Below are 27947 nucleotides of genomic sequence, written 5' to 3' on the forward strand. Positions count from 1 at the left end.
GCTTTTGGATATCGTTAATATCCATAATGATATCAAACATTTCAATAATGTTTTAATGGCGTTAACTGTGGCATGACATTGAACTGTAATTTCTGTTATTTTCAGGTTTGATTTGAAAGAAGAAAGTTAGTCTACTGCTCCGCACATCCTTTCCGCAGCTCGTGTCCGTTCCATGCACGTAAAGCCAAGGCTGACTGCTGAAATATCGCTAATGTTTGCTGAAGTGTTAGTCCATAACCATAATGCAATGGTCTGTACCAACAGCAACACACCTTCTGCCCATCGCAGTCACTTCACAGACATGCTTTTCAGTTGAATGTATATTTGTCTGCATCTCCCAGTTAAGTTTTTTGCATCTGTGGAAGGATTGATATTCCCCAGAATTCTGTGCGAAGGATATATGTCAGGAGGCCATAAAGAGAGGAAGACAGGAAGTCAAAATGTCTGCGGCTAAAGTGTGTCAGACTTAAGTGAGACGGGTGAGTCCCATCTCCCGTGGTGAGAACTACAGAAGGTGGAGAACCTTCAGAATGGAGAAGAATGGAAGATGTATGTGATCGATAGATGCGAAGATAGTTGAAGTGAGTATAAGAAGACACAGAATGGGAACAATGAAGGGAAAGTGGTGTTATGTTCGTGTACCGGTATGAGGTTGGGTCCAGGCTGTATGTGTGTGATGTTTGATCATCACTTGCCTTAACTGTTCTTAGTAAAATCTGTATTAATTGATGGAATTCGTTTTATTCAGCAGACGTATTGCTGGATGTCGGTATTTTTATATGATAAGCATAGAAATGCATTGATTATGTTTTGCTGCATACAAACAGGCTGCTCTGAATGGTGACTTAGATATCTTGTATGTTACAGTTGACTGTCAAAATTTACTGCTTTGATCTAAATGCTGCATGTTTACGTCACTCGTCCTCAGGGCTTTTGCTGATAGGACAGGAATTGTGACTTTGAGCTGCACAATCAGTCTTCTTTGCCATAAAAATCAGACCAAAGTTCAATCTCAATCCAAGTTTCAGTATTTTAAAGTAAAAATTGTTCAGCATATTACTGATCTGTAGCTGTTGAATTCCCGAAACTTTATTTTATCGCTTCATTTTTATGTTATTTTTCTGTTTCTTTATACCTTGAGTATTAAATGCATTTTATAATGGTTCAAATTATACAGTCAGAAATATTTTATACGTTTTGTTGTTTATTGCCTTTGTGAAGCACTGTGACGTTAGCTTTGTCCAATATATGTAATTTGTTGTTTTAAAGCCTTCTCATTTACTGTAATTCTATGTGTCTGTGTGGGTTTATGTAGAAGCACGCTAGACAACAATCAGGGTTTGAAGTTACCCTGAATTCAGCTTTATTGCTAACTCATTGGAACTCGCAAACAGATTTTAAACATGTATGCGCACAGAAAGGCTGAATTACTTCATAAAATAAACCCTGTTGGCACCGTCTCCTCTGTGTTACGCATCCGTTTTTTCCCCACTGTTATTACTGCCATTGTTTCTCATAATTACGACTGTTTGTCTGTACTGAACGGCAGTTTAAGTGTGTTAAACTTACAATAAATTCGATGATGTGTAGTACCTTCATGTGCGGCCTTATGCTGTTTATTGCATGAAAATGGATCAATATAATATATACATTCCGCTGATCTGTTGTTGAAGATCTAAGAAAAACAAAAAGGTAAACAGTGATAAAGCCGTATATAGTGTCAATCCCGTAAAGTATAACGAAAAGTGGTAACTCAGTGCTTCCAGGCCCAGAGATGAGAAATAGAATATTTAACATGAACTAATATTTAATTACAATTACAATAGTCACAGTCCTCTATGTATTTTTCTGCAATTGAAAGGAGCCAGCAGCCAGTGATTCAAAAAATACGAAGAGGAATGTTATTATTGTAACTGTAATTAAATGTTAGTATACATTAAATATGCTGTAATATTTCATTTTTGGAGCTACTGGCGCCGGCAGCTTTTAACCTGAATTCTGAGTGAACGCATTCAAAACTGCAGTGGTGCACATGTTATAACATGTATCGTACATTACTGTACATTAAATACGCTTTTATTGTTTCCTAGTCGCACTATGGGGGAACAAAAGGATGAAATGCATTATGGGACGCTGCTGTTAGCCGCGTGACTCGTGTCATGTTATACTAAGTATGTAACTGACCCTCGGCTTTGGAAGTCAGGGTCGGGATGCGGAAAAGGCTGTTATAAACCCATAGTCATATGAATCATAAATGACATTGCAATAAAAGTCAGTTACCGGAAAAGACACAGGAAGAGCCTTTATAACATCTGTTTCTGTATGAAGGTTTTAACTTGTTATTTAGTGTCAGAAAAAGCTGTTTCTCCTTTAAGAAGCGTCCATTTTTCAGCTGGAACTGCTTTCATTTTCGTTTCTGTTCCTTCGCTGCGTAAGTCGCTGCCTGGCACCACTTCAGTTTGTTTATTTTGAAAGCAAACGGGAACGACAAATATAACTTATACTGGTAACTTTAAAAACTTTTAGCTTTAAAAAATTCTTAAGGTCAGGTAAGATGTTGTAAATACGCCCTGAGTAGGCAACGGTGTAGTTGTTTCTGCGTTGTGTATCGTCAAATCGCATAGTCACTATACCTTACTACTACTTTAGCCTTAATATACAGGTGTAGCTGGACATCCATTTCTTATATGATCTGTTTTCTTCTCTGGTCACGAAAGATATTTTGTTTGAAAAATATGTGAATTATATTGCGCATGAAACTTGCCGCTTGCATTCTTGTTAGTTCGAAAGTAAAACTAAAGTAATTTTCCTATTTACAAATGTATTTTTAATCTTCATTAAAAAATGAATTTAATATCTGTGTCTGGAGAACATCAGTGTTTATAATATTTAGATTAATTGCTGGATTTTGTCGAAATCACTCGAGTTTTAACAACATGCGTATTGTCGCTGTGTATGCTGTTGTAACACTGTTAACAGGTTATCGGTCTGATGTGATACGAAGGCGAAGTGGCAAAGAAGCTGCAAGATAACAACATGGCAGAATCAGGTTTACCGTGGGATACTGTGGAAGATATGGACGTGGATGGGGTAAGGAGCCACAGGCCATGGACTTTCCCCAGTGCACAGTGCATTGGCCAGTGAAAACTTGCAGTACAGGATAAGTTTTATAGGATATGAATCCTATATCAGACATCGCACCTGTTCCAGAATTTCCAGGAGTTTCCTGCAAATGATGCGCAATGCAATATCTGAGGTTCAGTGACATTCAGTGGTGGTGAAATTAGCTGGCAAGAGGTATTACTGCTGCAAACTCACCACAAATTTACCAGCCACCCAATAGCTGCGGTCAGGAGATTTTGGCCGCCCACAGGCCCCCACCCCAGTCGGCAGTATATGTACAGCATTACCATAATACCAGCCCAGCCCTGGCCAACCCCCCTCATCTGCGTCCCTGAAATCAGTATCCCAAAGGTGGGATGTCTGCTATGATGTCTAATTAACCACATAATTACAAGCAGTTCCTGGGTTAAGAACGTCCAATTTACGGACAGCTCCTTCTTATTGACTGCCATAAAAATAAACTATTTCGGAACCTTTATTTGAGCGATCGCAATCTCGGATTAGCTAGACTTTCAGCACCAGTGGTTGACATCTATGGTGTGGAGCAGGAATGTGTTCTAGCTGCCCGTGTATTTGTTTCCAGTGACGGCCGGCAGAACCTGTAAGGCTGGATTGGGGTTTACTGACATCTACAGGTAGCAGGATGTGCTGAACCTGCGCGCTTCGTCTTCTCATGTACTGAAGCTTGAAACCCCAGATTCCAAAGGCAAAAGGACTAATTAAGTAAGCAGCAAACAAAATGCTGTTCAGCATCTGTGCTTGGATGACAGTCTACTGGGGGCCTAAACTGATACGTCAGAATGTACTGCCAGGCTGGGCAGAGGATCCACTGGTTCTTATTCAGACCCGTTTCCACCTGATTTACTGGCCCGGTTGATATCTCCAGAATGCATGCCAGGAAAGCTGTGATTTTACACCAAAATGTGAAAAGATCAGAATGAGAGCTAATCTGATTAAGGGCTTATGCTGGAGCTGGCAGGAGACCAGCGGGAGACCAGCGGGAGACCAGCGGGAGACCAGCGGGTGAGCTTCGTGCTGGGCTGTCCTACAGGGCACTGCCACGGGCGTCCCATAGTGAGAACCCTCTCTACACCCAGAGACGCCACCCCCATCACAGCTGGCAGGAGACCAGCGGGAGACCAGCGGGAGACCAGCGGGAGACCAGCGGGTGAGCTTCGTGCTGGGCTGTCCTACAGGGCACTGCCACGGGCGTCCCATAGTGAGAACCCTCTCTACACCCAGAGACGCCACCCCCCATCACAGCTGGCAGGAGACCAGCGGGAGACCAGCGGGAGACCAGCGGGAGACCAGCGGGAGACCAGTGGGAGAGCTTCGTGCTGGGCTGCCCTACAGGGCACTGCCACGGGCATCCCATAGTGGGAACCCTCTCTACACCCAGAGACGCCACCCCCCCATCACAGCTGGCGGGAGACCAGCGGGAGACCAGCGGGAGACCAGTGGGAGAGCTTCGTGCTGGGCTGCCCTACAGGGCACTGCCACGGGCGTCCCATAGTGAGAACCCTCTCTACACCCAGAGACGCCACCCCCATCACAGCTGGCAGGAGACCAGCGGGAGACCAGCGGGAGACCAGTGGGAGACCAGCAGGAGAGCTTCGTGCTGGGCTGCCCTACAGGGCACTGCCACGGGCGTCCCATAGTGAGAACCCTCTCTACACCCAGAGACGCCACCCCCCCATCACAGCTGGCGGGAGACCAGCGGGAGACCAGCGGGAGACCAGCGGGGGACCAGCGGGAGACCAGCGGGGGACCAGCGGGAGACCAGCGGGAGACCAGCGGGGGACCAGCGGGAGACCAGCGGGAGACCAGCGGGAGAGCTTAGTGCTGGGCTGTCCTACAGGGCACTGCCACAGGCATCCCATAGTGAGAACCCTCTCTACACCCAGAGACGCCACCCCCCATCACAGCTGGCGGGAGACCAGCGGGAGACCAGCGGGAGAGCTTCGTGCTGGGCTGTCCTACAGGGCACTGCCACGGGCGTCCCATAGTGAGAACCCTCTCTACGCCCAGAGACGCCACCCCCCCATCACAGCTGGCGGGAGACCAGCGGGAGACCAGCGGGAGAGCTTCGTGCTGGGCTGCCCTACAGGGCACTGCTACGGGCGTCCCATAGTGAGAACCCTCTCTACACCCAGAGACGCCACCCCCCATCACAGCTGGCAGGAGACCAGCGGGAGACCAGCGGGAGACCAGTGGGAGAGCTTCGTGCTGGGCTGCCCTACAGGGCACTGCCACGGGCATCCCATAGTGGGAACCCTCTCTACACCCAGAGATGCCACCCCCCATCACAGCTGGCGGGAGACCAGCGGGAGACCAGCGGGAGACCAGCGGGAGACCAGCGGGAGACCAGCGGGAGACCAGCGGGAGAGCTTCGTGCTGGGCTGCCCTACAGGGCACTGCCACGGGCGTCCCATAGTGAGAACCCTCTCTACACCCAGAGACGCCACCCCCCATCACAGCTGGCAGGAGACCAGCGGGAGACCAGCGGGAGACCAGTGGGAGACCAGCAGGAGAGCTTCGTGCTGGGCTGCCCTACAGGGCACTGCCACGGGCGTCCCATAGTGAGAACCCTCTCTACACCCAGAGACGCCACCCCCCATCACAGCTGACGGGAGACCAGCGGGGGACCAGCGGGAGACCAGCGGGGGACCAGCGGGGGACCAGCGGGAGACCAGCGGGAGAGCTTAGTGCTGGGCTGTCCTACAGGGCACTGCCACAGGCATCCCATAGTGAGAACCCTCTCTACACCCAGAGACGCCACCCCCCATCACAGCTGGCGGGAGACCAGCGGGAGAGCTTCGTGCTGGGCTGTCCTACAGGGCACTGCCACGGGCGTCCCATAGTGAGAACCCTCTCTACGCCCAGAGACGCCACCCCCCCATCACAGCTGGCGGGAGACCAGCGGGAGACCAGCGGGAGAGCTTCGTGCTGGGCTGCCCTACAGGGCACTGCTACGGGCGTCCCATAGTGAGAACCCTCTCTACACCCAGAGACGCCACCCCCCATCACAGCTGGCACAGCGGTCTGCTGGGGCAGCAGCATCACCCGAGGGGCACAGCGGAGAAGAGGATGGTGGCAAAGTTGGAGGATATCATGAACTGTTCTGTCCATCCACCCTGTGAGATGGTATCTTGGTGCCCCGTCAGGCACCAGCTTACTGCACCACGATGGGCAAAGAAGCGATACTGGGGATCCGTCCTGCTGGCTGCAGCACCTCCTCCCGACATGCCCCCCCCCCCCCCCCCACAGTATTTCTTTATGTTTAAAAAGACAGACAGCTCTGTACCTAACTATGTCAAATTCACATGCACTCCCAGATAAATACAAAAATGCAGATGTTGCTCTGCACATTTTTGTAATAGTATGTTTACTGGCTGCACTTTGCCTGACGTTGCATTGCGCTGCATTTGTATCTGTGCACTTTGTTCCTTTACTGCTGCATGTAAATTGGCTTTTGGGATCTTTTTATCTTTATAGCCACCTGCTGATACTGCAGTGGTCCAAGTTGACATCGTTTGGCCTGATGAGCACGTTCCTGAGAGGTGGCCATGTATCCTACAGAAGGCCCTGCAGACTATGTTCAACAGTTGTCAGAGCCCATGTGAGGTACACAGTGTAGATGTCTTGGACGAACCACTTTCTGTGTTGGTGAAGATATCATCTGCATCAGGTGAGTCACTACACCATGCTTTGTTAAAAAGGGTCATTTCTATAGTCATTTAAATAATTTACTAGGCTAAAAAGAATGTTCTCCTTATTTGGTGTACAATGTTTAGTAATTAACCAGTGAGTGTTACTTTCTTCAGTCTTAACCCTCTGGGGTTGAGTACATTGTCGGTGATGCAGTGTATTTTTCTTGTGTATTTCAATTTATATCTCGCTGAAATCTTATTGTAGAAACATGAAAAAAAACGCTGACTAAATCCGTAATCTGTCTTCTTTTCAAAACGTCCATTGTCGGAAGTATTAAAGTTAAAAAAGTAAACCTTTGTTTTACCTGCATCGGGGGCGTATAGTACCGCCCTCACCTGAAGATCACTATTCGTTTTCTAAATAGCCGCATTTCCGTGTATTCAAATCGCATTCACATGGTAATTTGATGAACAATGCAACCGTGAAACGTGATCCAGATACATCCCCATATCAGCGCCATAAAAGGGGGGGGGGATGTGGCCAGGTGTGAATGGCTCATTCATACACATGAGAGTTGCTACATATTCAATGGAAGGAACCAGAAATAGTGACATGAGTTCGGTTTCTCTTATTTATTTATCCAACTGAATGTTGCAACAGTGGACCAGCTCTATACTCTCAGCAGGGTTCTGGAGGGTTCATGGGAGTTTGCCCGACCAGTCTACATGTGTTTTGTGGACTTGGAAAAGGCATTCGACCGTGTCCCTCGTGGGGTCCTGTGGGGAGTGCTCCGGGAGTATGGGGTACCGGGCTCCCTTTTAAGGGCGGTTCGGTCCCTGTATGACCGGTGCCAGAGTTTGGTCCGCATGGGCGGCAATAAGTCGGACTCGTTTCCGGTGAGGGTTGGACTCCGTCAGGGCTGCCCTTTGTCACCGATTCTGTTCATAGTTTTTATGGACAGAATTTCTAGGCGCAGCCAGGGCGTTGAGGGCGTCCGGTTCGGTGACCTCAGGATTAGGTCTCTGCTTTTTGCGGATGATGTGGTTCTGTTGGCCTCATCGAGCCGTGACCTTCAGCTCTCACTGGAGCAGTTCGCAGCCGAGTGCGAAGCGGCTGGGATGAGAATCAGCACCTCCAAATCCGAGACCATGGTTCTCAGCCGGAAAAGGGTAGAGTGCTCTCTCCGGGTTGGGGATGGGGTCCTCCCCCAAGTGGAGGAGTTTAAGTATCTCGGGATCTTGTTCACGAGTGGGGGAACGATGAAGCGGGAGATCGACAGGCGGATCGGTGCGGCGTCAGCAGTCATGCGGGCGCTGCATCGGTCTGTCATGGTGAAGAGAGAGCTGAGCCAAAAGGCGAAGCTCTCGATTTACCAGTCGATCTACGTTCCTACCCTCACCTATGGTCATGAGCTTTGGGTAGTGACCGAAAGAACGAGATCGCGAGTACAAGCGGCCGAAATGAGTTTCCTCCGCAGGGTGGCTGGGCTCTCCCTTAGAGATAGGGTGAGGAGCTCAGTCATTCGGGAGGGACTCAGAGTAGAGCCGCTGCTCCTCCGCATCGAGAGGAGCCAGATGAGGTGGCTCGGGCATCTGATCAGGATGCCTCCGGGACGCCTCCCTGGGGAGGTATTCCGGGCATGTCCCACTGGGAGGAGGCCCCGGGGAAGACCCAGGACACGCTGGAGAGACTATGTCTCTTGGCTGGCCTGGGAACGCCTCGGGGTCCCCCCAGAAGAGCTAGACGAAGTGGCCGGGGAGAGGGAAGTCTGGGTCTCCCTGCTGAGGCTGCTGCCCCCGCGACCCGACTTCGGATTAAGCGGGAGATGATGGATGGATGGATGGATGGATGGAATGTTGCAACTACGCCATTTAGTCATCTTCATGCAGCCAAGACTTTGCTGATCAGATATCTGGGATCAAAAACAAACTGCCATCATTGCTTACTATGTACTTTTAAAATGTGTCTGCAAGTGTTCCAAACTGCATTTTGCAATGTCTATACTTTGGTGTCAAATTATAAACTTAACATTAATCATGGCATATTTACGAAGTACATTAAAATTAAGATGAGTTTAATGCCAAAACAAATATATAAGAAATAATTTGCCATGTTGCCATAATTTGCATAAGTTTATGATATTGAATGCAATGTGTGACCATGTCCCAGTCAGTGAAAGTGTGTCCCCTCCCCCTAGACCCCAGAGGGTTAAACTGGCTGCTGAAGATAAAATCAACAGATTTGATGCTGAAGAAAGAGAATAAACGGATCAGTGTTTCTTTCTCCCGGCCTGGAAGCCCAGTTAACAACGGGAATCAGGTCGGTGTTTGTCGGTGTCTTTCTGTATGTATTTGTCAGTGCTTGGAATGTGCCTGTTTGAGACAGTATAATACCCCCCAGATGGGGATTATATAGCTAATATGACATGAATTCATTAATAAGGGCATGATGTAGCCTGAACACTATAGCCCCCATTTATTATAGTTTTGATATAGATTATTATAATCTACACCATATAAGAGATTTATTGTAATTTGTTACAAACCAAAAAATTACAGAAGAGAAGGCTTAATATTTCATTTTTAACTTTGTTCTTTCTTTCTTGCATGAAGTAATGTATAATACAGTTTTTACAGGATCAGTGGAGCTTTGAATCAGAAGGCAGCACAAATCCTTTGGGTGCAGTGGTGTAGCTAATAGTCGGCGTGAGGTTCTTCTTATGATATGCAGTGTTTGGCTTTTACTAAGTGTGCTGATTATCCTCCACGGCCAAAGAAATCCATCTTGGTCTGATCTGCCTGGAGGATGTTATTGCTGGTGCCTCGTGGTTCATTCAGGCGAACGGCTTCCTCTGGTTTTATAAGCTTTCCATGACTGATGAGCCACAGTCATTCTGTCCGGAAGAGCATCACAATATGTTACCAAGACCCGAAAACTGCAGACCACGTGCCATAGGAGCTCTGATTGGAAACTAATTCAGGTCCAGTTTAGAGCAAAACAATGAAAACCATGTTCTCAGACAGACAGACGGACAAATAAATAAATTGGGGGGTTATAAAAATTTCCTAGCATTTATGTATTTATGTTCTGATTAATTCATGTTGGCATTAGATAAAATTCTTAAAATACTTATTTAGCAGCTAAACAAGTAAGACAGTGTGGCTGACATTTTTTTAATTATTACATCAATAGGTGACATTTTCCAGGGTAAAATTTTGCTGTAAACTTTCCTCAGTCTTTAAGATGCAAGTGCAGTATCCTTCGCATATGTGACTGGTGCTCTTTTTATTTTCTTGTTCAGAAAAAGATGCCAGTGCCGGCCAGTGCACCGACAGAACCCAGAGACTCCAACCCACAAGAGCAGGGTGCCGTCATGAAAAAGCCTGAACAACACCAAGCAGTGAACGGTCCACCCTTCAGTGCAGGCTCCACTGGGAATACTCAGAATGCTGGGAGTGCTCACTGGAAGTCTGGGGAAGACAGTGACGAGGAAACACACAATGCTAAATATAGCAATAGGCCCATTCAGGAAGATTTAATGGAATGTCGCGTTCCTGTCTGCCACTACAGTCATCTGTCCAGCGCCTACAGAACGGAAATGGATAACATTCAGAAGAAGTTTGGAGTAGAATTTAAAGATGCTGTTTTAGTTTCGATTGAAGCAAATGATCGGAAGAACAAGGAGCTGGCCAATCAGGCGTTTACTGAGCTTGTCCAGAAGCGTTGTCTAAACTTTGAGATTGTTACCGTCCCCAAGGCCGACCAGGAACCAGGCATCCTGACAGAGATGCTAAAAGAAATTCAAAAGGATGAAAAGGCCGGGCTCGAATTGAGCGTGTCAGCGCAGGGATACCGTCTGAGTGGTCCGAGAGAGAGCATCGAGGAATTTATGGAAAGGATCGCTGCGATGTCTTCTAGGTCAAAGTCCTTGCGTCTCAGGGAAAACACAGATGAACCTGAGGAACTTCAGGTGCAAAATCCGAGAGCTGCAGGAGCCAGTAGGGGTCTACGAGCAGCTGATGATGAAGATAAATGTCCAATATGCTTGGATGAATTCACGAATAAGAAGAAATTGCGTTGTACACATACGTTTTGTTCGTCTTGTTTGGATAATGCAGTGAAAAGTATGGGACCACAGTGTCCAGTGTGTAAACAAATATTTGGACAGGTGGTGGGAGACCAGCCTGAAGGAATGATGACTTACAATGTCATACGCGGCAAACTTCCAGGATTTCCGAAATGCGACACAATTGAAATTTATTATTCGATTCCTTCTGGTATACAGACGGTAAGAAACAGGGTTATCATATAACTTTCAAGTTCTACAGCATAAACATGTTGATTTCCAGACAGCATGGTTGCTCAATGGTTATGTCTGTAGTCTCCAAGTGGTTTGGTTGATGGGTTTGAATCCTGCCCCCAAGCGGCAGGGGTGGAGAGATGTTTTGAGCTCAGGGTGCTGAAAGTCAGATCTGACTGGAGATCTTTTGTTGGCAGTTGTCAGCAGCTAACAACAAGATAACAAGCATGAAAATGCAGTTTTAAACTATAGGCTTGGGCATCCTGCCCTACAGTATTGCGACATTGCATTACTACCAACAACCAGAGGGGGCGCTGAAGCACACTCAGCACCTCTACTTCCAACGCTACTGCCCCATGCTGCATGTGAAGTTGTCATGTATGTTGTACATATAGTTATTTAAATTGATTCTAAGTTGCTCAGTGTGTGTGGACTAGTATCCTGCTCACGGTCTCTTCTGTCTCATGCCCTTTGCCGTCTGGGCTTTGAAAATAGCTATACAGTTCAGAAGTATGCTTGTATAATTCCTGTAGTGTAACATAATTGTCCTTTTGTAATCTCTGTTTGAAATCTGGCTGTAGGAAAGGCACCCAAATCCTGGGAAGTGGTTCAGTGGGACCAGCAGATACGCTTATTTGCCAAACAACCGCGAAGGGAAAGAGGTTCTGGAGCTGCTGAAAAAGGCATTTAAGCAGAAGTTGATCTTCACAGTTGGGGTGTCCAGGACCACTGGGCAGTCAGACACCGTCATCTGGAATGACATTCACCATAAGACCAGTCAAGGTGGAGGACCAACCAGGTGCTACACATTTAGGATCCGAGACTGTCCTTGTGCACTGTGTTTACCTGTCACTGCTGTCCATCTTCTTGGTTTGTCTCTCTAATATTCGCATTTGTTGTCCCCTCCCTTAGTTTCGGTTATCCTGACGATGGGTACCTTCAAAGGGTGAGAGAGGAGCTGAAATCCAAGGGCATCAAGTAATGAAGTTCTGGGACTGAGATGGAGGCACATGTACAAAGATCACATAGAGAATGGAGCCCTTCACCAATTATTCTGACCATAATATAATCCGTTTTCTTTTACAGTGCTTAGACTTTAGCAGATTAAATTGGATTGTATGGATTGGCGGGTGTATTTAAATCATTGTACGAAATCAATGTATTTTTTTTAGAATCATAGATTATATATACATTTTGTCATTTTTTTTTCTCTTAATCATTTATTTCGAAAGCTGGTTAAAAGTCAAGTTTAGAGGAAAGAAATGTTACGATCGGAAATGTTAAAAGGCGACCATTAAACAAACGACCAGCAGATGGCGAAAGCGCGTGTTTTTTTTCCGCTTTACTCTGACTTGCGCGCGATGGACACGCAGCTACTAAAAACGAGAAGTTATTCGGAATGGGGGCGGGTCCGTGGGGCTGAGTGCGCACTTACGGTGGACGGGAAATCCAAGGAAGAGTCGTTCCCACAACAGTAATGAATGGGAATTTGGATTTCCACGAAGTTTGGAGAAACTAACAGCGCGGCATTTTGGTAAAAAGGACCAAAACTCATTGCAAAACATGGGAGAGTCTGAAGATATTTGGCTTTGGAAGATGGAATATATGTAAAATCTAAAGGGATTACTCATTTAAATGTCTTCATACATAACACTGAGAAACTATGCAGGAAATTATTAAATTGCCTTAATATAAATGAACTAAGTGAGATTAAAAATGTTTAAAAATTGGATGGATTCGTGTATTTTTATTTTCGTGGGGTTTCGGTCAGTTTCCTGAGACATCACTTTTGCCTGAGACTGAAAGAAGAGCCCCGAATTTGTTTTTCGGTCCAAACTGAAGGAGAGTTTCTGAAAATGGGGAATGCTGAAAGTGTGGACGGCCAGGGAGATGCAAAGCCTCACGTCGTGCAGTTCAGAGTGCCGATGCCCGACAGCGGAGAGCTGGAGGAGCGCTTTGCCCTGGTCTTGGTAAGCAAACGCGTGGCTTCATCTTACTGTCAGAATCTTTTTAACAGTGTATACACGTTTGCTAGATCGAAATTGTCTGTCCCTTTTAATGGAAAATACCCGTTTAAATGACATTTTAATTGAATTACTCGACCTTAAATACACCTTTAAGTATGCTTATATATAACAAACACCGACAAATATATATATATATATCCTAAATTCCGCTATTTCCACTTTTAGACTATTCATTTGGACTTAATAAAAAGAAACTAAATATTTTAGACGGTTTTATTGATTTTTAAAAAACAGGGCTAAATCGGGTTAAATATAACCTCCAACAGAGTACGCAGTCCTTAGAGACAATCTCATTTAATATAAACCCTAATTTTGACAGTTTCGTTCACGTCTGCTGATCTATGTATCTAGCTGTTCTACCCATAACGACATTTCTTACAGGATAGATCATGTCGTTTCCAAAATTCCTAAAGCTTAAAGAATAGGGAGTTCAGACGAAGTTACCGGGGTGTCATCTGTTAAAACCATATGGAATAAAAAAACAGCAAGACGATGAAATTTTATACTACCGACAAACGCAACTCAAACTGGACCTTATAACCTGATATAGCACTAGGAAGTCTTTCAGTGTAACATTTTTATGGCGCTTTTCTCAATGGATTTGCCTCAAAACAACGGTTTATAGTTTATCAGAATTTCGGTTGTCTGCCTTTCGTCTTTGCATACAAAACAAATGTTTGAATCTTCAGCCATAATATGCATCTGAGGTGCTCTGGAGATGAGAATGGAAGGAGGATGATTTTGACAAGTTCTCTCACATTGTAAGTTCTGTGTTTTCTCATAAACATAACACATAAATGTCTGCATGTTAGGAGTCGCTTGCTGCAAGTGAACATGCAGAGTGACCCTTGCTGTCAGTGAGGTGAGGGTGAGTCCCTGCTGGGTCCCCCATATTGCCGACTCCCAGGGACTGGAAGCAGAGCAGTGAATGACAGCTTCCCGGCCAGACTCCTCAAGCCTAACTTCTCCCACCATTACTTTTTGTGGATGGTATTTAATCCAAAGAATTTGCCCTCTGCAGAAAAGTTCAGAAACATTCCAAACAGTTTTACTGAAAATACAAACATCTCAAACTGAGTTTGGAGACTCACTTTAATAGCTGGTTCTTAGTGTAATAAGAGAGATGTAATGTCCTTCATCACAGCGTCATTTTATTTTATGAAATAGTAAGATCATAAAACCAACATTTTGATGGTATAATTAAATTGTGTAATTTATTCTAAATTGTGTAATTTTTCTCTTGGGATGGACATTGTACTCATCCAACCCAAAATAAAAATGTCATTCTTCAGGAGTAATTCAGTTTCTTAGCATGTAATGCTGGTGACATATCAGGCTGGTGGCTAATTGTGTGTGACACCAACATGATCATTGTTATCGGGACAATGGACGGGAGAGAACCTTTATCACATCGTTACTTGAAGCTGATTGGGCACTGAATGTGGGATTGGGTGTACTGGAATCCTTTTGCAGTGGAGACCTGAGGTTGCAGTTGAAACGAAGAGCATCTCGAAAGATGCGCTGCTGTTTTTCGGGAGATTGTGACACGTTTCTTCCTCCTGCCATCTTGAAGTGAACTATCAACAAAAAAGGGATCCCTAAGGGCAATGGGGCCGAGTGACCATGGGACTGGATAGACTCTGTTTTCTGAGGTGTGAAGCACGTTTTTGCTGCTCTTGCATGGAAATTCCTACACAGCTTCTGGCTCTGGTCTGTAGTGCCAGGACCAAACAGGAAATGGACCAGTGGACCAGATCCCGGAAATCATGATAGACGAAGGATATGAATTCCAGTAAAGGATAAATGAACACCTAGGAACTCCCAAATGCCACGTAAAGGGGAGCAGGCTCTCCACAATGTGCAGAGAATGCTACATTGCCCACTCGGCTTTTGTCTAGAAGCTTCTGCAGTGGGAAATACACACTTCTCACTGCATCCTGCACAAGCTTAAAAAACGGTCCAGGCTCCTTCCATATATCTGTCTCTTATGCTTTAATAAATGTACCAAGATGCACGAAGGCGGTTTGAAAGTATGGCTACTCTGTTTGTTTATATTCCGTCGGGAAATGAGAAAATAGATGGAAAGACTTACTCATAAAATAATTCTGGTCTGTAAAATATCTTTGTTGCACATCTCTCGCTCTCATTTTGTTTTACTTTGCCTCTTTGGTTTGCAGCTGTGTTCTTCAAGGGATCAGACGCTGCTGTCTGCTTACGGCCTGCTGCAGTTCAGGCACTGACCAGGTTGTGGTCTCCCAGTTTCCCCTAATTCAGGCTCTGTGCGTTACGTTCATGCTGGCGAAGTCTTACAGCAGTGATACGTTCTACGTGATGTATACTTGGAGTGCAGCTTTTTGTGTTAACAGTGCTGGCTGAGTCCAGCGTGCAGCCTGAGCCTGGAATAGATCAGTGGGGGGGGGGGCATGAGTCACTGGCCTCAGCCTGACAGCCACACCCTGCTTACAGGATGGCCAGAGATGAGCCAAGGCGGTTTGTGGGTTCATAAGGTCAACTCGTGAGTACGGAAGGTGAGGAGAGTGGTCATCTTCTCTCAGTGTGAGATGATGACACTGGGCTGTCCACAGATTTCGCTGATATATTAATCAACGACTCACTTAAAAAAAAAATTCCAGGGTATTGTTAGAAAAACAGCACTTTTGCATTTAGTATGATAAACTCCCAAACGGTGTTTAAGTCATTAGGAAACATATTCTGCGCTTAGTTGCACATTTTTCCTGGATGGGAGGCGCCGTCGGCTTTAGAATTATTTGTGACAGTTTTGGATGGTCGCACGGAAAGTATGACATTTGTTTTTCGAAGGATGTTTCGCTTTATACGAATCTTTTGATGTGGAAGTGGCACCAAAATTAATAGCAAAGCTGCCAGTAGCCAGTGAGCGTCGTCCACACCTTGGCTCTGGACACCAGCGCCACCCCCTGGCCCATACGGGCGGGACGGCCGCTCAGACTCCCAGCCCTGCAGGCCCCAGCCCTGCCAAAATATTCTGGGCTGGTCTCACTGGGCTGGAAGGTCAGAGCCAATTTGAAAACAAGCGAGGAAGATCAGCATTACACTGCTAGAAGTGCTAAGCATAGTCTGTGAATGCTTGGTCTGGTAAAGAAAATAGTTTCATTTCAAGTAAATCATGCTGTAAACCCTGATAAAACATTACATTTACATTTTATGTATTTAGCAGATGTTTTTACCCAAAGCATCGTACATTTCTTGAGAGAAAGCAAGGTCAGACAATCCTTGGGGAAGCTGTTCTTTTTAATGATTTATGTTAGACTTCATTTGCTGTTGGTGTGATAGGAGAATAAAAGTCTTCAGTGTATTGCTTTCAAAACTGAGAACTCAGTCAAAGATGTCCACAGGCCTTATGTGGACTCCCTGCTAGCTGGGCTTGCATGGTCCCCTGTGTACCACACAAAATTACTTCCAGTATCCCATTCTCAAGTTTTTTAGTGTCAACCTCTCGTTATCTTTGGGTTCCCAGCCTTCCTCTGCCCCCCCCCCCCAAAGATCTTAAATCACTTGAACTACTGTATGCTGGCAGACCAGCCCTATTTGTCCCACCTCCTTGTCCTCTGGGTCATTCTCCTCGAAGGGAGTGGGCTGAGTGGGCTGCCCCACACATTCCTCTCTCATAGCTCCAAACACTCGCACGAGCCAGTCTCCCACTGCACACTGTGGACATGCATCTATCTCCCTTTGTCTGCAGTGGCATTCCGTGCGTTTCTGCCCTGACTAACTCCCATACTGTTTCTCGCCTCTCTTCAAATCCCCCTTTTGTGTGCACAGTTCTCTTTTTGGCTAGAAGATATGTCCATGTCTGCATCCATCTGTCTTTGTCCTACTCTGTTGTACCCATGCATAATCATACGTGTAAATGTGTGTCTGTGTTGAGGATTTGTCATTTTGGCTCAACTGGAATTCTGTCTCTGCATGATTTCATAGTGGCTGGACTGGTGTGTAAACTGTAAATTGTAGACCATAAATAGGTTGGAAGTCCAAAGAGTTGGCCGTTATTCTGCCACAGTCAGAATCACAGTTCCTATACCTCTTTTCCAACTCTTGTTCCTACACCTTTGAAGGCTTCATCTTGACAGACCCAAGTCATTGTTTGAGCTCCAATGGACAGGAAAGTGGATGTAGTAAGGCCAGGCTGATGAGTTGAGTCTTGTGGCTGAACCTTCCTATGGTGCTTTTAGGAAATCATATTCCAAAAAGTAATGGTCATCCAGGTTTTTGTGGTTGGATCTTACACCCAGTCACTCTTCACTTCCTGCTAAGGAAGCAAATATTTTATAATGCAATAATTTAAGATCCTACTGTACAAAACAAGCTCAAGATTGGGCCCTGTCATTTCCCACGACATTAGATTTTGCTCATCCAGTACTCTCAATTTTTAACATAAGCCTATTTTTGGGGGAGTCGTGGCCCTGAGGTTAGGGATCTGCACCAGCAATTGGAAAGTTGCTGGTTTGAATCCTGCTCCATTGGGCCGTTCAGCAATGCTCTTAACCTGTAATTGCTTCATCCTGTATGGCATTAATTTACATCCAGCCTTGCAAGGAGGTCCTCCAACTTACAGGGAAAATGTGGGGGTTGGTGGCAGGATTGGCACTCCAGCTATTGGAAAAAACCCACACCGGTCCATTCGGACTAGTGTGGTGCTGAGGTATCTCCCACTGCACAGCTGCAGTGAGGCTCTCATCCCTGACGTGGTTTGTCAGGTGGTGAGTGCAGCAAGGCGCAGTAATCAGTGTGCACTCCTTACCTCTGTCTATTTTACCTGCAAAATATGGCAACCCTCTGCGTATTTCTTTGGGCTCTGGCTGAACTTGACTCTTCTCTGCAGAGATGGAAAGTTCAGGTCCAGAAAGTACAAATCCAGACCACGATTTTCTTTCAACCAACCACTTCAGTACTCTGTGACTGTGACTCTTTAAGCTCAGCTGGTTGGTTGAAACGAAACCTTAGTCTAGATTTTTACTTTCAAGACCTGAACTTTCCGCCTCGGTTCTCTGCAAGAAAACTTCACTTGCCGCCTGTCAGTCTTATGTTCACCCCTGACTTTTTCGCCATTGCTTGAGGCACATGAGCTCTGATTGTCCCTCGAGGGCATCCTTCCTTTTTCAGAGTCCTGTGCTGTTGGCTCGCTGGTTCCTCAGACGTTAATCTGTCCTGTCTGTTCCAGTGTATAATTTACTTTCTTCATGTTGCCAGCGGCTGCTTATGGTGGACAATAACAGCAGGGTCCAGTTTTCTAAGAAGACTGGGCCGAACCTCATTGCTTCAGACATGTAGCTTTTTCTCTTTTAACTACTTAGAGCAAATTTAGAACTCTTTAATAATACATACAGTACTGAAAAAACAATCTTAGACTGCCAAAGAAAATAATGTTTAAATTATCTTTATATTGATGTAAAACTATTTCTTTTTTTGTCAAAGTGCGTTAGCTTAGTCATTTCAAAACCTCTGCTAAAGTTACCCTAATCTTTGCAGTAACCATCCATTGTACCTATGTATTTGTTTTGTGTACCATTAGTATACCATGTTTGGCTAATCAATACATCATCAAGTCAATTAAGTTATTTAATTAAGTGAGCTGGTTGTGAAATATGACAAACACATGGAATAGCTGGGGTGCCTCTGAGAAGAGGTTTGGAAACTGAAGCGGTGTTCATCTAGCTATACAGGCTGATTGGATGTTTTTGTTTTTCAGCAAAAATGAGCAAAATTCGGCAAAATACATTGAACTAAAGGGTCTGACTTGGTATTCATTTGCTCAGATGCTTAAAATTATTTTGCTGGTAAGGGAAGAAAAGCAGATCACCGTGGGATTCGCTTTCCTGGATGGTTCTTACCGTAGATGAATAAGAAATTGGTCTAGTCTCCGTGAAAATACAACGTGAGTACAAAATAGGACAGAGAAAGTTTTATCATGAATATCTCTGTAACAAAAATTGAATTAAATAAATTCTACTAGCGAGGGTTCATAGTGACATAATGTCTGAGTATCTGAAACTGAGCTGGAGAATGAACACAGACAGACATTTGAGAAGTGCCACTCTGCTCTTGAAGTCAGACAGTCATTTACTGACAGTGATGTTATGGTGAAGAATTAGTCTGCACTGCCTGTAACAATGCAGTGATTTAAACATCTGCTGCCATTGTAAATCACTGCGATGTCTACTGAATAGATCGTGAGAGCTTTGATATGGAGCAATCACTGGACAACTTTCTGAATAAGGAAGTGAGGTCATGAATTTCAATTTCATTTGCATATTTAGCAGACCCTTTATCCAATGTGACGTACAAGCAAGGAAAATAGCATATTGCAAACAATCGTGCCGTCAAGGAGGTAATTAGGTATAAGTGTAGCTAGGCTGAGCTTCCAATGAAGACCTAGGTGCAGCTGTCAAAGTAAGAACCTAATAAGAATATTCAAGGACCAGAAGTGCAACATATGAGGATTCAAAGAACATAAAGAAGCATCAAGTTAGCAGAGGAATTCATGGGATGGGTGAGTCTTGAGGTGTTTCCTGAAGGTGGAGAGGGAGCCTGGGAAGCTCCAAGTGGCTTTGGTTTGTTTGACTGAAGGGAACAAGAAGGGACAAAGGTCTTGAGGAGGCTGTTTGTGGAGATGGGTGCCTCTCCATGTATGGAGCTATAAGCCAGCACCGATAACTTGAACTTGATGTGAGCGCCAACAGGGAGCCAAGGAGGGGTGTGACATGAGAATGTTTAGGCTGAATGAATATCAGATGTGCTTCAACATTTTGAATCATCTGTAGTGGTCTGACAGCACAATTGATAGACCCTGGCAGGAGAGAGTTCCAGTAGTCAAGTCATGAGGTATCAAGGGGCTGGACTAGAAGGTGATATGCCTGCTGGGACTGAAAAGGTCTGATCTTTGTAATGGTATATAGGGTAAACCTGCAAGATGTTGACTGCTGTTATATGCTCAGCAAAGGACAGCTGGTCATCTGTCGTCTAGGTTTCTAACAGCCTGACTGTGTGAATAAGACAGTGTGGATGATCCAAGCTGAACTATGATGTCATGATGGATGGAAGGACTGGCAGGGAAAACAGGAAGTTCAGTCTTGGAGAGATTAAGCTAGAGGTGATGGTCCTTAATCCAAGCTGTGATGTCAGCCAGGCATGCAGAGGTTTGAGCAGAGACCATGATGTCATCAAAGGCGAGAAGGTCAAGTAAACATGGATGTCATTTGTGTAATAGTGGTCGGAGAAGACATGAGAAATGTGACTGTTTTTCATGAAACATTGAAAGGATTAGCTGAGGACAGCACGGTCAAGGGTTTTGGGCAAGAATGAGAGGAAGACTGGCCGAAAATTCTCATTCCATGAATGATCAAGTGAGGGTTTTTTTATGCAGTGGTGTGACCTGACCTATTAGGTCTATAGGATGTCAAGTTTGACGCAGATTCCTCCTAGCTGTCCTGAAGTTTACTTGTTGGGCATGGATCATGCTGGAGAGCTGGGGATGATAGGGCTGTGAGCGTGCTGGTCTGGAGGAGAGCGAACAGAACGGGTCAAGTCATGAGGTAAGCACAGCAGAGTGTATCGCTCCATCAGTGTCAAGAGAGGAGAAGTCCTGAGAAGATGACAGAGAGAAGGAGACTGAGGCAGAGAAGCCGGTGGGGAAGAAAGAGTGAAGGTTGTAATGGAAGGAAGTTCAAGGAGGGGAAGCCAAAAGCAGGGTAGGGAGGAACATGGTGAACTGAACAAAAAAATGGTCAGAGATGTGTAAAGGAGTGACAAGCAGGTTGAAAGGAGAAGTATGGGAGAAATCAAAGGGAAGGATATCCATACTGACATGCTCACCCAGGCAACCTGGTCAGCACCTGGTCTCCTGTACTTTCCACCTAGATTTGTTTAGTATGTTGGAATATGATGTAAATTTGTGACTATTATGTCCTAATTTTGAACGCATTGTTTTTTTCTTCCCCAGAGTTCCATGAACCTGCCTCCAGACAAAGCCAGGCTCCTTCGGCAGTATGACAGCGAGAAGAAGTGGGACCTCATCTGTGACCAGGTGCTTGTCCTTCACTGTCATGTGCTGATCTCTGTCAGCAAATTCTGCTGGCCGAAGGCCTGAAACCGAGTGTCATTCGCTGGCTCTTTCTTGCAGGAGCGGTTTCAGGTGAAAAATCCCCCTCACACCTACATCGAGAAGCTGCGCGGATACCTTGCTTCTGGAGTTGCTGGAAAGGTCAGTTTGGCTGTGCGATCTTCAGATGTTGAGATTGCTTATGTTGTCTTTCCAGTCATGTTTTTTTTCGTTCGTAATTCACCATGTGTGTCAGTTAACCTAAGACACAGAATAAAGAACATATGTGTGTATCTCGGCCACGTTGTTGGCCACGACCTAATGAGTTAAAGTTTCACATGACATCCAGGGCACCATTATCTGCTCATTTATTTATTTTGAGTACAGTTAGTCCTGCTATATTGCGTGATATCACACCACGAATCTGTTCCAATGTAATTAATATATTGGTACCCAGTAGTCCAAATCAATGCGGAATTACTTTTTCATAATTTTCAGTCGTATCAACGTGATACGGTCGTAGCGAGAAATACTATTTATAAAACATATAAACATAAAGCATGACAGTTTATCATATAAACAGCAACATTTTTTTTTTATTAAACTTGCATTTGCGTTTAGTAGACGGTCCCTAGTGATGTTGCCTTCATTGCCCCTCTGCATACCGTAACCCGTTGCATTTATGCTGTGTGCATGACCGGCAGCACTGGTGGCTGCGGCTCACTCCTCTCGATTTAATGATGGCGAAAGCAATGCTTCATGAACCATTTGTTATATTTGCTGAGCCCACTAGATGGCGCTCTCTGCCCAAAGCATGCAGCAAAGTAAACCAAGAGCACCATCTAGTGGGGTCAGAAAATACAGCAATGATTCATTAAGCGTCGTTTTGGTCATCACTACTCCCAACTCTCAGCAATTGACGAGTTTGGTGGATACTTGCCAAGTCTCAGGAGACTTATAATACCAATAGGAGATGTTTATAGTATAATTTATTAATATATTAGTATTATTTTTATATAAATGTATATAATTACATTTTTGGGTACTGGTATGACTGGTTATATTATTCAATTCATTTCATTTGGTGCACGATACTAAGTTTTCGAGTTACATTCCCCATATCCTAATTTTCTCATTGGTTATGTGTATTTTAGTACGAGATCTTAGTCAGTGCAATGTTTTTCAGGATCGTCTCAGTCATGTTCTGGCCAGACGGATTGTCTAACTGCATTCCTGTTCTTAAGATGACTGTCTCATTGAGTCCCCCACCCTATGATGACTGTCTCTTTGAGTCCCCCACCCTATGATGACTGTCTCATTGAGTCCCCCACCCTATGATGACTGTCTCATTGAGTCCCCCACCCTATGATGACTGTCTCATTGAGTCCCCCACCCTATGATGACTGTCTCATTGAGTCCCCTCCCTATGATGACTGTCTCATTGAGTCCCTCCACCCTATGATGACTGTCTCATTGGGTCCCCCACCCTATGATGACTGTCTCATTGAGTCCCCCACCATATGATGACTGTCTCATTGGGTCCCCCACCCTATGATGACTGTCTCATTGAGTCCCCCACCCTATGATGACTGTCTCATTGAGTCCCCCACCATATGATGACTGTCTCATTGAGTCCCCCACCCTATGATGACTGTCTCATTGAGTCCCCCACCATATGATGACTGTCTCATTGAGTCCCCCACCCTATGATGACTGTCTCATTGAGTTTCCCCACCCTATGATGACTGTCTCATTGAGTCCCCCACCCTATGATGACTGTCTCATTGAGTCCCCTCCCTATGATGACTGTCTCATTGAGTCCCCCCACCCTATGATGACTGTCTCATTGAGTCCCCCCACCCTATGATGACTGTCTCTTTGAGTCCCCCACCCTATGATGACTGTCTCATTGAGTCCCCCACCCTATGATGACTGTCTCTTTGAGTCCCCCACCCTATGATGACTGTCTCATTGAGTCCCCCACCCTATGATGACTGTCTCATTGAGTCCCCCACCCTATGATGACTGTCTCTTTGAGTCCCCCACCCTATGATGACTGTCTCTTTGAGTCCCCCACCCTATGATGACTGTCTCATTGAGTCCCCCACCCTATGATGACTGTCTCTTTGAGTCCCCCACCCTATGATGACTGTCTCATTGAGTTCCCCACCCTATGATGACTGTCTCATTGAGTCCCCCACCATATGACGACTGTCTCAATTAAGCCCCCAACCCTATGATGACTGTCTCATTGAGTTTCCCCTTGGTAACTGTCTCTTTGAGTCCCCCACCCTATGACTGTATCATTGAGTCCCCCACCATATGATGACTGTCTCTTTGAGTCCCCCACCCTATGATTGTCTCATTGATTCCCCCACCCTATGGTGACTGTCTCGTATGAGTTTCCCCATGGTAACTGTCTGTTTGAGTCCCCCACCCTATGATGACTCTCTCATTGGGTCCCCCCATCCTATGATGACTGTCTCATTGAGTCCCCCCACCCTATGATGACTGTCTCATTGAGTCCCCCACCATATGATGACTGTCTCATTGAGTCCCCCACCCTATGATGACTGTCTCATTGAGTCCCCCACCATATGATGACTGTCTCATTGAGTCCCCCACCATATGATGACTGTCTCATTGAGTCCCCCACCCTATGATGACTGTCTCATTGAGTCCCCCACCATATGATGACTGTCTCATTGAGTCCCCCACCCTATGATGACTGTCTCATTGAGTTTCCCCACCCTATGATGACTGTCTCTTTGAGTCCCCCACCCTATGATTGTCTCATTGATTCCCCCACCCTATGGTGACTGTCTCGTATGAGTTTCCCCATGGTAACTGTCTGTTTGAGTCCCCCACCCTATGATGACTCTCTCATTGGGTCCCCCCATCCTATGATGACTGTCTCATTGAGTCCCCCCACCCTATGATGACTGTCTCATTGAGTCCCCCACCATATGATGACTGTCTCATTGGGTCCCCCACCCTATGATGACTGTCTCATTGAGTCCCCCACCCTATGATGACTGTCTCATTGAGTCCCCCACCATATGATGACTGTCTCATTGAGTCCCCCCACCCTATGATGACTGTCTCATTGAGTCCCCCACCATATGATGACTGTCTCATTGAGTCCCCCACCCTATGATGACTGTCTCATTGAGTTTCCCCACCCTATGATGACTGTCTCATTGAGTCCCCCACCCTATGATGACTGTCTCATTGAGTCCCCTCCCTATGATGACTGTCTCATTGAGTCCCCCCACCCTATGATGACTGTCTCTTTGAGTCCCCCACCCTATGATGACTGTCTCATTGAGTCCCCCACCCTATGATGACTGTCTCTTTGAGTCCCCCACCCTATGATGACTGTCTCATTGAGTCCCCCACCCTATGATGACTGTCTCATTGAGTCCCCCACCCTATGATGACTGTCTCTTTGAGTCCCCCACCCTATGATGACTGTCTCTTTGAGTCCCCCACCCTATGATGACTGTCTCATTGAGTCCCCCACCCTATGATGACTGTCTCTTTGAGTCCCCCACCCTATGATGACTGTCTCTTTGAGTCCCCCACCCTATGATGACTGTCTCATTGAGTCCCCCACCCTATGATGACTGTCTCTTTGAGTCCCCCACCCTATGATGACTGTCTCATTGAGTTCCCCACCCTATGATGACTGTCTCATTGAGTCCCCCACCATATGACGACTGTCTCAATTAAGCCCCCAACCCTATGATGACTGTCTCATTGAGTTTCCCCTTGGTAACTGTCTCTTTGAGTCCCCCACCCTATGACTGTATCATTGAGTCCCCCACCCTATGATTGTCTCATTGATTCCCCCACCCTATGGTGACTGTCTCGTATGAGTTTCCCCATGGTAACTGTCTGTTTGAGTCCCCCACCCTATGATGACTCTCTCATTGGGTCCCCCCATCCTATGATGACTGTCTCATTGAGTCCCCCCACCCTATGATGACTGTCTCATTGAGTCCCCCACCCTATGATGACTGTCTCGTTGAGTTTCCCCATGGTAACTGTCTCATTGAGTCCCCCACCATATGATGACTGTCTCATTGAGTCCCCCACCCTATGATGACTGTCTCATTGAGTCCCCCACCATATGATGACTGTCTCATTGAGTCCCCCACCCTATGATGACTGTCTCATTGAGTTTCCCCACCCTATGATGACTGTCTCATTGAGTCCCCCACCCTATGATGACTGTCTCATTGAGTCCCCTCCCTATGATGACTGTCTCATTGAGTCCCCCCACCCTATGATGACTGTCTCTTTGAGTCCCCCACCCTATGATGACTGTCTCATTGAGTCCCCCACCCTATGATGACTGTCTCTTTGAGTCCCCCACCCTATGATGACTGTCTCATTGAGTCCCCCACCCTATGATGACTGTCTCATTGAGTCCCCCACCCTATGATGACTGTCTCTTTGAGTCCCCCACCCTATGATGACTGTCTCTTTGAGTCCCCCACCCTATGATGACTGTCTCATTGAGTCCCCCACCCTATGATGACTGTCTCATTGAGTCCCCCACCCTATGATGACTGTCTCATTGAGTTCCCCACCCTATGATGACTGTCTCATTGAGTCCCCCACCATATGACGACTGTCTCAATTAAGCCCCCAACCCTATGATGACTGTCTCATTGAGTTTCCCCTTGGTAACTGTCTCTTTGAGTCCCCCACCCTATGACTGTATCATTGAGTCCCCCACCCTATGATTGTCTCATTGATTCCCCCACCCTATGGTGACTGTCTCGTATGAGTTTCCCCATGGTAACTGTCTGTTTGAGTCCCCCACCCTATGATGACTCTCTCATTGGGTCCCCCCATCCTATGATGACTGTCTCATTGAGTCCCCCACCCTATGATGACTCTCTCATTGGGTCCCCCCATCCTATGATGACTGTCTCATTGAGTCCCCCACCCTATGATGACTGTCTCGTTGAGTTTCCTCATGGTAACTGTCTCATTGAGTCCCCCCACCTATGATTTCTCCCTGATTATCCCTCTCTAAAATGGCTGTCTCACTCTTTTATTTTGTTTCAGAAATTTCGGCGACGAATTCATGAATCTACAAAGGTGCTGCGTGAACTGGAGATTTCCCTCAGGACCAATCACATTGGGTCAGTGCCTAATCGGGCAGAATTCTGTTTAGTCCATGTCTTATCTGGCTAGGCTCAAAGGTTCGCCCATCCTGTGGCTTGCTGGTGACAGTTAGCCTGCGTTTTGGATTATTTCGGGGCATTGGTGCACACCCTATGTGTGGCATGTGGCCACAGCCTTGTTCTCCCTGCAACACAAGGCAGCGCACCCCATTGCCAAAGGCTGTCTCACTCACTGCTCCCAGCACTTAAATATTAAAGCCTTTCTTGCAAGATTGACCCTTTATTTGTTTGCTCTGGTGATTTTCTGGCTGGACTGTGAGCAAAGGCCATCTCCAGGGATTTTCCATGCTACAGTGAGCGCAGGCTTTTCTGTGGCTAAATAAAATGTGGTCACAGAATGGTTTATCTTAAATGTGCCTTAACTCTGACTTCTGGCGAATTGTTATTCCTTGGGTTGCCAAGAGGACCTGAAATAGCATCTGGTCAGACAGGAAAAAAGTGGGGGGGGTGTTAGACAGGAAACTGATGATCAAGTGAAAGCACACCCTCCACCCCCCACCAAAACTCAGCATTTCTCACACATTTTCATCTTGTTCTATTCCTGAGACCAACTCCCCTTTATTTGTGGGTTGCCACCCCCTCTCCCCCTACAAACTCCCCATCTCAGGGTGTTCTTTCCTGCTCTGTGTGTCAGGGTCATGTGTGGCTGGTGAACAGCAGCATCAATGAGAAGACGAGGTCATTTTAAGAAGTGCCCCACTGGGGCCCCTGGGGGGGGAGTTCATTTGGGAAAGATGAGTAAATGCTCAGCATTTTGGCCCCCCCATCTGCCTTCCCGCCTCCCCAGTTTTGGTTCTTTTCCAAGCTTTCAGTAAAATGGAAGAAATGTAGAGCGTGGCTCCTTCCTCCCGCCTTATATCTCTGCCTGCTCTGTGTGCCAGACTCTCCATGACATCCAGACCGCGGCGTCTGAAAGGACAGCATGACCCTCGGTCAGCCTGCGCACTGCCCCCGTGTCACTGTGACTGTGACGCCGCTGTGTTGTCGTGCCGCCCCCCCACAGCCATCTCTAGCTGACCGTACTGAGTGGTTTTCACGCTCATGCTATGTGCTCATTACAGGTGGGTCAGGGAGTTCCTCAGTGACGATAACCGGGGCCTGGACGTCCTCGTGGAGTACCTGTCCTTCGCCCAGAGTGCTGTCATGTGAGTATCACACTCCTCCCCCTCTCCCAGCGTCACTTTTAAAATGAAACAGGACATTTGCTTGATGCTCATGCGACTGGTTGGTGTGTGGAAAGGTTTGACATTCCGTCTTGTGAAAGAGCTGGACTTTAAGATCCCACCTGCCTGAGAATCAGCAAAGAACGGGACTGTCGTGTGGCTGGATGTCCCAGAGAGGGGTCTCTGTGCCGTACTGAGCCTGTCTGAGCTGGGCTGGGCCTAACTGTGCCGTACTGAGCATGTCTGAGCTGGGCTGGGCCTAACTGTGCCGTACTGAGCATGTCTGAGCTGGGCTGGGCCTAACTGTGCCGTACTGAGCCTGTCTGAGCTGAGTTGAGCCCAGGTCTGGACTGGGATTAAAAATAAACCTTGAATCTTGGGGTGGAGGGAGGGGGGATTCCCCAGCAT

At 46.3% G+C, this 27947-nt stretch overlaps 3 protein-coding genes across 21 annotated transcripts in view; all 3 read left to right on the forward strand.

The window, feature by feature from the left end:
• Window positions 1-1460, forward strand: part of esyt1b (extended synaptotagmin-like protein 1b) — a 31098-nt gene extending 29638 nt beyond the window's left edge. For all 14 annotated transcript variants that reach the window (XM_049000271.1, XM_049000270.1, XM_049000266.1 and 11 more), the window contains one exon: window positions 106-1460. In XM_049000271.1, the coding sequence (XP_048856228.1) occupies window positions 106-130 (25 nt within the window). In that variant the 3' untranslated portion in view covers window positions 131-1460. The remainder of the gene's footprint in view (window positions 1-105) is intronic.
• Window positions 1461-2164: 704 nt separating this feature from the next.
• Window positions 2165-12804, forward strand: LOC125723560 (E3 ubiquitin-protein ligase DTX3L-like). 5 transcript variants are annotated; one of them, XM_049000275.1, is made up of 9 exons: window positions 2165-2506; window positions 2980-3090; window positions 4221-4291; window positions 4730-5504; window positions 6618-6811; window positions 8972-9093; window positions 10076-11062; window positions 11656-11873; window positions 11987-12804. In XM_049000275.1, exons 2-9 carry the CDS (start codon window positions 3086-3088, stop codon window positions 12054-12056), a joined length of 2442 nt encoding a protein of 813 aa, XP_048856232.1. In that variant the 5' UTR covers window positions 2165-2506; window positions 2980-3085; the 3' UTR covers window positions 12057-12804. The 5 variants fall into 5 exon arrangements, with proteins under 5 accessions (XP_048856232.1, XP_048856233.1, XP_048856236.1 ...); XM_049000276.1 differs by having other exon boundaries at window positions 2165-2431; XM_049000280.1 differs by lacking the exon at window positions 4730-5504 and adding an exon at window positions 4082-4146 and having other exon boundaries at window positions 2175-2506; window positions 6619-6811.
• Window positions 12805-12915: 111 nt separating this feature from the next.
• The window catches only part of LOC125723559 (formin-like protein 3), a 36817-nt gene continuing 21785 nt past the window's right edge, over window positions 12916-27947 (forward strand). For both annotated transcript variants that reach the window (XR_007386925.1, XM_049000274.1), the window contains exons 1-5: window positions 12916-13044; window positions 21080-21163; window positions 21260-21340; window positions 26258-26334; window positions 27438-27521. Coding sequence is in view for 1 of the 2 variants with exons in the window: in XM_049000274.1 (XP_048856231.1) it covers window positions 12931-13044; window positions 21080-21163; window positions 21260-21340; window positions 26258-26334; window positions 27438-27521 (440 nt within the window). In the remaining variant the exon portion in view is untranslated. The remainder of the gene's footprint in view (window positions 13045-21079; window positions 21164-21259; window positions 21341-26257; window positions 26335-27437; window positions 27522-27947) is intronic.

Source organism: Brienomyrus brachyistius, unplaced genomic scaffold, assembly GCF_023856365.1.
Source record: "Brienomyrus brachyistius isolate T26 unplaced genomic scaffold, BBRACH_0.4 scaffold50, whole genome shotgun sequence".
In the NCBI taxonomy this organism is placed as follows: Eukaryota; Metazoa; Chordata; class Actinopteri; order Osteoglossiformes; family Mormyridae; genus Brienomyrus; species Brienomyrus brachyistius.

Coding starts and splice junctions, on each gene's coding strand:
- LOC125723560 (XM_049000275.1), top strand. Junction 5,505..6,617: donor AGACCAGCGGGAGACCAGCG/GGAGAGCTTCGT, acceptor TTTATCTTTATA/GCCACCTGCTGATACTGCAG. Junction 11,874..11,986: donor CAAGGTGGAGGACCAACCAG/GTGCTACACATT, acceptor CCCCTCCCTTAG/TTTCGGTTATCCTGACGATG.